Source organism: Falco rusticolus, unplaced genomic scaffold, assembly GCF_015220075.1.
Source record: "Falco rusticolus isolate bFalRus1 unplaced genomic scaffold, bFalRus1.pri scaffold_78_arrow_ctg1, whole genome shotgun sequence".
NCBI classification, from domain to species: domain Eukaryota; kingdom Metazoa; phylum Chordata; class Aves; order Falconiformes; family Falconidae; genus Falco; species Falco rusticolus.
This window is the reverse complement of record NW_023618243.1, coordinates 20,100-30,487: the sequence shown is the minus strand read 5'-3', so window position 1 is coordinate 30,487 and position 10,388 is coordinate 20,100. Positions and strand designations below refer to the sequence as shown.

At 66.4% G+C, this 10,388-nt stretch overlaps 3 protein-coding genes across 3 annotated transcripts in view; 2 read left to right on the top strand and 1 right to left on the bottom strand.

Annotated features, from left to right (window-relative positions):
- SLC17A7 (solute carrier family 17 member 7) overlaps positions 1-567 on the top strand; it is an 8,758-nt gene extending 8,191 nt beyond the window's left edge. The window contains 1 exon segment of the mRNA XM_037374885.1: positions 411-567. Within this exon segment, the coding sequence (XP_037230782.1) occupies positions 411-567 (157 nt within the window).
- A 913-nt stretch (positions 568-1,480) lies between these two features.
- LOC119142191 (zinc finger protein 581-like) lies at positions 1,481-2,973 on the top strand (the record flags this gene model as incomplete). The annotated part of the gene is made up of 1 exon (XM_037374904.1): positions 1,481-2,973. A coding segment is annotated over one exon (516 nt), but the record flags the coding sequence as incomplete, so codon positions are not given.
- Positions 2,974-3,518: 545 nt separating this feature from the next.
- LOC119142184 (zinc finger protein 865-like) lies at positions 3,519-9,575 on the bottom strand. The gene is made up of 2 exons (XM_037374891.1): positions 9,431-9,575; positions 3,519-8,027 (listed from the first exon to the last, which is right to left on the bottom strand). The coding sequence occupies exon 2, from the start codon at positions 7,996-7,998 to the stop codon at positions 4,837-4,839; it is 3,162 nt and encodes a 1,053-aa protein (XP_037230788.1). The 5' UTR covers positions 7,999-8,027; positions 9,431-9,575; the 3' UTR covers positions 3,519-4,836.
- Positions 9,576-10,388: the final 813 nt, after the last annotated feature.

Genomic DNA, 10,388 nt, shown 5'->3' with positions numbered 1-10,388 from the left:
TCGCCAAAGTGCCGCCCCTAAGCAGAGCCGAAAAACATCCCCGGGGGGTGGTGGGGGTGGTTGTTGGGGGGGGGTGTTGTTGTTGGGGGGGTGGTGGGGGTGGTGGGGGTGGTGTCTCCCCTACCACCACCGCAGGGGGAGCACACGGCCACGCGTGTTCTTACGGGAGGCCCTGCACTGACGCCCCCCCAGCCTGGCGCGTGCGCTGCCACGCGTGGGGCGGGGGGGGGGTTGGGGCGGGGGTGCAGGAGGAGCGGGGGTGCAGAAGCGCCGCGCTTCCCCCGCCGTGGGGTGGGGGGTGGGTTGGAACGCGTCTCCAACGCGTCTCCACGTACCGTTTCCACCCGGACTCTAAACGGTGCGACACCGGCGCGGGCCGACTCCCCCCCCCCCCCCCCTCCCCCCACAAGCCACCCCACCCGCACCCCCCGCCGGGTGCCCCCTCCCGCCCCGCACGGCCGGGGGACCCCCGATGCGGCGGCCACGGACGCCCCCCCGCGCCCCCCCGGCCAAGCAGCCGGGGTCGGACCCCACCGGAGACGCCGCGACCGGAGCGGGGCCCCATGAGGGGCCCGGGGCGCGGAACCGCCGGCGGGTAACGGGGGTGGGGGAGGGGGGGAGAGGGCAGGGACCTCCAGACCTGCCCCACGTGTCCCCGGCGGGCCATGGCGGGCGGGACCCCCAGAGCTGGCGCTGTCCCTGGGGACCCCCGCATCGCCCCTCCCCCCAGTCCTGGGGACCCCAAATTCCTACGGACCCCCCGTAGCGCCGCCCCTCCCCCCCATTCCTGGGGACCCCCATATTGCCCCCCCACAATTCCTACGGACCCCCATATCGCCCTCCCACACTTTTTAGGGATCCCCATATCGCCCCCCCCCGATTCCTGGGGACCCCTGTATCTCACCCCCCAATTCCGAGGGACCCCCATATTTCCCCCCTAATTTCTGAGGACCCCTATATTGCACCCCCAATTCCTGGCAACCCAGGTATTGGGGAACCCCATCCCCCCGCCCCCCCCCCCCCAATGACCAGGGTTCTTGGGACCCCCATCTCCCCCATCTCTGGGTAATGGGGGGCTGGGACCCCCATCTCCCCCCATGCCTGATGACCAGGGTTCCTGGGACCCCCATCCCCCCCCATCCCTCGGTACGAGGAGTTCTGGGACCCCCATCTCTGGGTACTGGGGGGCTGGGACCCCCATTTCCCCCACACCTGATGACCAGGGTTCCTGGGACCCCCATCTCCCCCCCCCGGGGTAGTGGGCGCGGCTGGGACCCCCATCACCCCCCATACCTGATCACTAGGGTTCCTGGGACCCCCATCCCCCTTCCCGCCTGCGTACCGGGCGTCCTGGGACCCCCGTCTCCCTGCCCCCCCCCGATGACCAGGGTTCTTGGGACACCCACCCCACCCCCCACCACCCCCCACCACCCCACTAACCCCCCCATTTCTCCCCACAGCTCCCCGGCGCCTTCCCCCCCCACCCCACCCCCTCCCCTCCCCCCACCCCCCCCCCTCCTCCTCCCCTCCTCCCCCACCCACCTCCCCCTCCCCTCCCGACGGCCACTACCTTCTGATCGACAACCAAGGGCTCCCTTACACCGTCCTGGTGGCTGAACCCGGGGGTCCCGGGACCCTCCGCCGTATTTTTTCCTGCCCGGTTTGCGGTCGTTCCTTCGAGTACCTCTCGTACCTCCAACGCCACAGCATCACCCACTCGGAACACAAACCCCACGTCTGCCGGGCGTGCGGCAAAGCCTTCAAGAGAACATCCCACCTGGAACGGCACAAGTACACCCACGCGGGGCGCAAGCCCCACGCCTGCCCCCTCTGCCCGCGGCGCTTCCGCGACTCCGGCGAGTTGGCTCATCACCAGCGGGTCCACACAGGAGAGCGACCCTTCCAGTGTCCCCAGTGCCACCTGCGCTTCGGCGAGAGGAACACGCTGCAACGGCACGTCAGGAGGAAGCACGGGGGGCAGGGGGGGGCAGCGTGAGGTTGGGGGGGCTTGGGGGGGTGGAGGGGGTGGTTGGGGATGTGGTAGGATGGTGGCCGTGGGGTTGGGGACACCAAGGGATGGTGGCTGTGGGGCTCATCGTGAAGAGATGGTGGCCATGGGGCTCATCATGAAGGGATGGTGGCCATAGGGTTGGGGATGTGGCAAGATGTTGGCCATGGGGTTGGGGACACCAAGGGATGGTGGCCATAGGGCTCATCGTGAAGAGATGTTGGCCATGGGGTTGGGGACATGGACAAATGGTGGCCATGGGGCTTATGGTGAAGAGATAGTGGCCATAGGGTTGGGGATGTGGCAAGATGTTGGCCATGGGATTGGGGACACAAAGGGATGGTGGCCGCGGGGATCATGAGGAGGTGGTGGCCATGGGAGTCATCATGAAGAGACGTTGGCTGTGGGGTTAGGGATATGGACAAATGGTGGCCATGGGGCTCGTCGTGAAGAGATCGTGGCCATGGGGTTGGGGATTGTGTCAAGGTGTTGGCTGTGGTGTTGGGGACACCAAGAGATGTTGGCCATGGGGTTGGGGACATGGTCAAATGGTGGCCATCGGTTTGGGGATGTGGCAAGATGTTGACCATGGGGCTAGGAACACCAAGGAATGGTGGCCATGGGGTTGGGACATGGACAAATGGTGGCTGTAGAGGTCATTGTGGTAAGATGGGTGGCCATGGGGTTGGGGACATGGACAAACGGTGGCCATAGGGTTGGGGATGTGGCAAGATGGTGACCATGGGGTTGGGGACACAGAGGGACGGTGGCCCAGGGCTTGGGTGCGTGGAAGGGTGGGTGGCCCTGGGGCTCCTGCATGGGGGGATGGTGACCCTGGGGATGCGCTGCCCCCCGTGATCCCCCTCTGGGTCTCCCCAACTTGATGTTGTCTCTTTTTTTTTTTTTTTTTTTGTAATTATTGTTTTTCATTTTTGTTTGTAATTATTAAAAAGCTGTTTTTTGGTTTTGGCTGTTCCCTGCTGTTGTCCTGTTGGGGGATGGGTGGGGGGAGGGGATGGGGGTGGCTCGAAACCAATGGCCTGAACCCAGTCTCCACCCAATCCCTGGACCCCTCGGCTGACCATCCCCTCCCCTCCCCTCCGCCCCCCCCCCCCCCCCCCCCCCCCCCCCCCGAGTCCCCAGCCAACCAACCCACCCAGCTAACTAAGCCATTTAACCAACCCACCAGCCAGCCAAACAACCCACTAGCTGACCAATCCACCAGCCAATCAAAACAGCTAACCAACCCATCAGCCAATCCCAGCTAACCAAACCCAGCTAACCCGTCAGCAAACCCAGCTAACCAACCCACCCATAACCAAGTCCTGTCATCATCTGACCAACCCCCCCACCCATAACCAAGTCCTGTCATCATCTGACCAACCCCCCCACCCATAACCAAGTCCTGTCATCATCTGACCAACCCCCCCATGATCCACCCAACCCCCCCTCAACACCCCCCCCCTCCCCCCAGACTCATCCTCAGTCGCATCCACGTTTAATATCGGTTTGGTCTGTACATCGCGGGCCGCCCCTCCCCCACAGCCGCGCCCCGCCCCCCCCGCCGGGTGGGGGAGGGCCCCCCCCTCTATCATAGATATCTTTATATATATATTTAACATTTATAGGTGCGCTATTTATAGACCTACGGCGGTAGAACCCCCACGGGAGGGGGGGAGGGGGGTCTCTGCATCCCAGCCCCCACCCCGGGGGACACCCAGGTGTCCGGGCTCAGCGGGGGATGGGGCAGTGTCTGTGTGTCCGGTGGCGGTGCCGAGCTGTGCCACGGTGAGTGGGGCCGGCCGTGCTGGGCCACGTTGCACGGTGAGAAGCCATGCCGAGCCGTGCCGAGCCGCGTCACACCTCGATGAGCTGTGCCAAGTCCTGCTGTGCCACGACGAGCCACGTGGCATCGCGCCGAGCCGTGCTGAGCCGTGCCGAGCCCCGCTGCCCGGTGCCAAATCATGTTGCACCATGAGCAGCCGCGCTGCACCGTGCCGAGCCGTGCCGAGCCGTCACCCCCGTGTCAAGCCGTGCTGCAGCGTGATCTGTGCCGCACCACGCTGAGCCGTGCCGAGCTGTGCCGTGCCACGCCGAGCCATGTTGCACCATGTTGAGCCGTGCCAAGCCCCGCTGCCACACGCTGAGCCGTGCCATGCTGTGCCACGATGATCTGTCCTGCACCACGCCGAGCCGTGCTGAGCCATGTTGAGCCGTGCTCAGCCATGTTGCCCCACGCCGACCCGTGCCGCACAACACACCAAGCCGTGCTGAGCCGTGTTGCACCGTGCCACGCCACACACCAAGCCGTGCTGACCATGTTGCACCGTGTTGAGCTGTGCCGAGACATGTTAAGCCGTGCCGAGCACTGTTGCGCCGTGTTGAGCCGCGCCGAGCCATGTGGCACCACTGAGCCGTGCCGAGCCGTGCTGCACCATGTTGAGCCGTGCCACGCCACACCAAGCCGTGCCAAGCCGTGCTGCTCCACGCCGAGCCGTGCCCTGTTGCCCCATGCTGAGCTGTGCCGAGCCCTGTTGCACCGTGTTGTGCTGTGCCACGCCGAGCCTTGCCGAGGCATGTTCCACCGTGTTGAGCCGTGCCGAGCCGTGCTGCACCATGTTGGGCTGTGCCACGCCGAGCCGTGCCAAGCCGTGTTGCCCCACGCCGAGCTGTGCCAAGGCATGTTGCACCGTGTTGAGCCGTGCTGAGCCATGTTGAGCCGTGCCGAGCCACGTTGCCCCGTGCCGAGCCACCTCGCACCACCAGCTCCCTCACCACCATCTCCCCACCCCAAAGGGGTGCCCCCCCTGCCCCCTGCCCCTCCCCCCTCAGGCATCCTTGTGCCCCAGGCCAGCCAGGCGCTCCAGCTTGTGGCCGTGCCGGTGTTTTTTGAGGCCGTAGGTGTTCCTGAAGGCTTCGCCGCAGGTGCTGCACTTGAAGGGGCGGCCGCCCTGGTGGGTCTGGAGGTGTTTGCTGAAATACTTGGGGTCCTTGAAGAGCTTGAGGCAGGCGGAGCAGCGCAGGTCGCGGCGGGCGTCGTGGGAGCGTTGGTGCCGTAGGATGGACGAGAGGTAGAAGAAACTCTTACCGCAGAGCTCGCAGCGGTAAACCTTCTCGCCCAGGTGAACCCGGCGGTGTTCCAGGAGGTTGGAGCGATAGCGGAAGGTTTTCCCGCAGGTTTGGCAACGTTGAGGGCGAGCCACGACATGGAGGCGTTGGTGTTCGGCCAGGCTGGAGGACTGAGCAAAGCGTTTGTTGCAGAGGGCGCATTTGTAGGCGCGTTCGCCAGTGTGAACCACTTTGTGCTGCCGGAGGTACCAGGAGCGTAAAAAGCCGCGGCCGCAGACAGCGCAGCGGTATGGCCGTTCCTCCGTGTGGCACCGCTGGTGCCGCATCAGCAACGCCGCTTCCCAAAAGCGTTTCCCGCAAACGGAACAACTGAAATGACGTTTTTGCAAATGCCGGCGCCGGTGGAGCAAGAGGTCGTAGGCGCCGGTGAAATTCTGGCCGCAGACGCCGCACGCCAAGGTGCGCCGCACCAGGTGGACGTATTTATGGGTGACCAAAGCTAAAAAATGTTTGAAGCTTTGGCCACAGGTGCCGCAGGTGAAGCGCTCACCGCTGGGCACCACCGGGTGTTCCTCGGGGGGCTGCAACCCGCTTTCGGCTGCCGGCCCCCCCTCCGGGAGCAGGCGCTCAGGGGTGGTTTGGTGGACCAGTTTGTGCCACATCAGGTTCTCGATGAAGCCGAAAGCTTTGCCGCAAGCGTCGCAGCCATAGGGCTTCTCCCCGGCATGGGCTTCCTTGTGGTTGACGGCACGGAAAAGGTCGGGGAAACGTTCGCCGCATTCGCCACAGCCGTAGCTCAAGCCTTCAGGGGGGGTCCCGGCGCCCCCCAAACCGCAAGGCAAAGGCAGACGGTGGATTTGCTTGTGGCGGGTGAGGCTCTGGGGGTACCCAAAGGCTTTGCCGCAGAGCTCGCACTTGTAGGGGCGCTCGCGGGTGTGGACGACGTGGTGCTTGCTGAGGTGGAAAGACTCGCGGAAGCGTTTGCCACAGACAGCGCATTGATGCGGCTTCTCCCCCGTGTGGATCCGCTCGTGCCGCTTCAATGACTCCCGCCGGCCAAACGCCCGCCCGCAGATCCCGCAACCGAAACTCTTCCCCGGCGCCAACAACGCAGCCGGTGGCGGTGATAAGAATCCTCCGGCGCCGTCTCCTGGCTTCGTTTCCCCCTCCGGCGCCGCCACGTAGGCACCGGGGAACACCGGCGTTCCCTTGGGAATCCCAGGGTATCCCGGTGTGCCAGGCTTGGGGCCGGTGTGGACTTGGCGGTGCCGTAACAAGCTCTGCGGGGCGGTGTAGGCTTTGCCGCACACCTCGCACTTGTAATCAGGGCGCTGGCCGCTGTGGGCGGCTTGGTGCTGGAGGAGGTACGCCGGATCCCGGAATTCCTTCCCACAGACGGCACAGGGCACACGGAGCAGCCCCGAGTGGGTTTTGATGTGGCGGGTGAGGCTCTCGCGCCGGTTGAAGCTCTTGGCGCACACGGAGCAGCTGAAGGGCTTCTCGCCGGTGTGAATGATCTGGTGCTGGTGGAGGTGGCTCGGCTTCTTGAAGACCTTCCAACACAACGAGCAGGTGAAGGGACAATCTGGGGCGGCACCGCTGGGGGCTGCGGGGGCGGCACCGGGGGCCAAAGTCACCCCGCCGGGGGCTGGAATGACCCCACTGGGCGCCAAGATGACGCCGCCAGGTGCTGGGATGACGCCAGCGGGTGCTGGGATGACGCCAGCGGGTCCCACATTGACTCCGTCGGGCGCCACGTTGACGCCGTTGGGCGCCGGCATGACTCCGCTCGCCAAGGGGTTGACCCCGTTGGGTGCCGCGTTGACTCCGCTGGGCGCCGCGTTGACCCCGTTCAACGGGTTGACTCCGCTGGGCGCCGCGTTGACCCCGCTTGTCAACGGGCTGACCCCATTGGGTGCCGCGTTGACTCCGCTGGGCGCCGCGTTGACCCCGCTCGCCAACGGGTTGACTCCGTTGGGTGCCGGCAAGACCCCACCGGTCCCGTTGGGTGCCGCGTTGACCCCATTGGGTGCCACGTTGACCCCGCTCGCCAATGGGTTGACTCCGCTGGGTGCCGGCAAGACCCCACCGGTCCCATTGGGTGCCGGCATGACCCCGGAGGTGGTGGCCACCACCGCAGGGGTGATGCTAGCCGCGCCACCGTCTTCGGTGGTGTCTTTATGGCAACGCCGGTGGCGGATGAGGCTGGAGATGTGGTTGTAGGTGCGGCCGCAGGTGCCGCACTCATAGGGGCGCTCGCCGCTGTGCACCAACATGTGCTGCACGAGGTGGGACGACTGCTTGAAGGACTTTTGGCAGACACCACAAGGGAAACGCTGCTCCATAAAATACTTCAACCGACGGAAATAACTCTTCTCTTCCCTCAATGCCGTCACTGAGGGGGCCGGGGAGGCCACCGGGGTCCCCGTCGTCACTGTCCCCGCCGCTACCGCTACCGTCCCGCTCCGTTTCAGCCCCCCGAAGAGGTGCTGGTGGCTGGAGAGGTCCACAATGCCCCACTGGGGTGCGTTGAAGGCACCGGATGCCTCAAAAAGGGGCTGTGGCGGGGGGGGCACAGCTGGGCTGGTGTATGGGGGGGCCCCCGCTTGCACCCCCACGCTTCCTTCTGCTTTTTTTGGCTGGGAGGAAGAGGAAGAGGAGGAAGAAGAGGAAGAGGAGGAAGCGGCGCTTTCAGCCTTGAAGTCCTTATGCTTGGCGGTGGGGGGGCGGTCAAAGGGGGGGGCACCGGGTTGGGGGGCGTAATCGAAGGGGGGCTGGGGGCAGGGGAGGGTAGGCAGGGTTTTGGGGTGCTCGTGGCCGTAGGGCTCCATGGGCTCGAAGCGTTGGTGGTTGAGGAATTCCAGGAAGTCGAAGGGATAACTCTGGAAGTGGACGCTCTCGTCGGTGACGTTGGCTTCCATCTCCGCCCAGGGGAGGGGGGGGCTCTGACCTGGGGGAAGGGGGGGGGCAGGGGGTGTGAGAAAAAGGGGAGGGGGTCCGGGGGCTGCCCCCCGCTGCTGGGGATGAGCCCAAGGGGTGGGATGTGGGGCTGGGTTATGGGGTCCCCTCCGGTTTTGGGGCAGGCTGGGGGTGGATGGGTTTGGAAACGAGCCCAGAGCAGGGATGTGGGGGTTCCCTTGGGTCTGGGGGGGCTACACAGGAGGGGGATGGGGGTCTGGAGGATCCCAGAAATGGGATGTGGGGCTGGGTTATGGGGTCCCCTTGGGTTTTGGGGGGGCTGTGATGTCTGCTGGGGACACAGGGGTGGATGGGGGTCTGGAGGAGGCCAGAGAGGGCTGTGGGGATGGGTTATGGGGTCCCCTCGGGTTTTTGGGGGGGGGGGGGGGGGCAGGGGATGATGAGTTTGGAAATGAGCAAAGAGGGGGGATGTGGGGATTGGGGGGGTCCCCATGGGTTTTGGGGGGGCTTTGAGGTCTGGGGGGGCAACACAGGGGTTGGATGAGGGTCTGGAGGAGCCCAGAGCAGGGATGTGGGGCTGGGTTGGGGGGTCCCCACAGCTGTTGGGGGGCTTTAAAACCTGGAGGGGGGGGACAGGGGGTGGATAGGGGTCTGGAGGAGCCCAGAAATGGGATGTGGGGGTGGGTTGGGGGGGTCCTCTTGGGTTTTGGGGGGGGCTGTGAGGTCTGGGGGTAGACAGGGGGTGGATGGGTGTGAGGGGGAGCCCTGAGGGGGGATGTGGGAGTCGGGGGGTCCCCCCGGTTTTTGAGGGGACAGGGGTTGGATGGGGGTCCAGAGAAGCCTGATGGGGAGGAGGGGCTGGCGTGGGGTCCCTTGGTTTTGGGGGTGGTCAGGAGCTGATGGGGGTCAGGGGGAGCCCAAGGGTGGGTGGGATGTGAGGGTTGGATGGGGTCCCCCCGGGTTTTTTGGGGGGACAGAGGTGGATGTGGCTGCAGAGGAGCCCGGGGTAGGATGTGGGGCTGGGCTGGGGGGTCTCCCCGTTTTTTTGGGAGGACAGGGGTGGATGGGGGTGCGGAGAAGCCCACAGATGGGATGTGGGGCTGGGCTGGGGGTTTCAGGGGGGCTGTGAGGTCTGGGAGACTACACAGGGGGTGGAGGGGGGTCAAGGGGAGCCCTGAGGGGGGATGGGGGGGTTGGGGTGGTCCCCCCGGGGGTTTGGGGGGGGGGAGCGATGGGTGTCAGGGGGATCCCGCGGGGATGGGGGAGCCCCCTCGGCTTTTTAGGGGGGCTCTGAGCTCGGGTGGGGGAGGGGCTATGGGGACCCCTCACCGGGGGGGGGGGGGGGGGCTAAGAGGGCACAGCTCTCACGGAGGGGAGGGGGGGGGGTTGGGGGTCCCTCAGCCCCGGGGTGGGGGTGGGGGAGGGGTCACTCACCTGGGGGTGAACCAGGCGCGTCCGTGCGGGGCGGGGGCGTCAGTGCGGGGCTGGGGCTGGGCCTGGGGGGGGGCCGGGGGGGGTCCTGGCCCTGGAGCCCCGCATGGACGCGCCTGCCCAGCCGCACCTCCCCCACCGGAGCCGGAACCCCCCGGGCCGCGGTCACGTGATGCAAACCCCACCCACCCCCCTCTATCCCACAATCCTTCGCGACACCGCACACAGGATACGCACCAGGGGTCCGGGATATCGCGATAGCCCCCCCCACCCCCCCCACCCCGTGATTTAGGGCGGGCGCGGAGACCCCCAAAGCCCTGAGGGAGGGGGGAGGGGGAAACGACTCGTTGCCAACATTAAAGATGGCGCCCGTGGCGTCCTCCGCCGGGCAAGATGGCGGCCGCTGCCCGGCGCCTAATGGGGCTCGAGACAAGATGGCAGCGCTCGGCCGGCGCCTGCCCTTACGCAAGATGGCGCCCGGCAAGTGCCCGTACACAAAACGGCGGCCGGTGCCCACCGCGCCCGCTCTAAAAATGGCCGCGGCTCGCAGCCAATCAGAAGCGCGGGTTTGGAGGTGACCACGCCTTCGGGCGGAAATGACGACACGCCCCAGCGGGAGGCGTTGCCGGACGCCGCGTCTCGCTGTGGGGAGGCCCGCGGGGAGGGGGGTGGGGGGGGTGCTGCGGTGCGGGGGTCTGTGACGGCATCCTGGGGGGGAAGGCGGTCGTGACGGGTCCCCATAGGACCCTGTGCCCCTCCCCAGGGCGTGTCTTGACGCCGGGACCCCGCCCCCGCTCCACCCCTAGGCGCGGCCCATTTAAGACCGAGTCCGCTTTCAGAGTGCGGCCCCTTTAAGAGCTCTCCCACCCCCGCCCCCGGGTGGGCACGTGCGGCCCCACGTGTTCCCCTACCCCTCAGGCCTCACCCCCCCTCGCCCGACCCATCGATAACAATTAAAACA

Excerpts from the sequence above, each read along its gene's own strand:
- LOC119142184 (XM_037374891.1), bottom strand. The coding sequence starts at position 7,998 with ATGGAAGCCAACGTCACCGACGAGAGCGTCCACTTCCAGAGTTATCCC.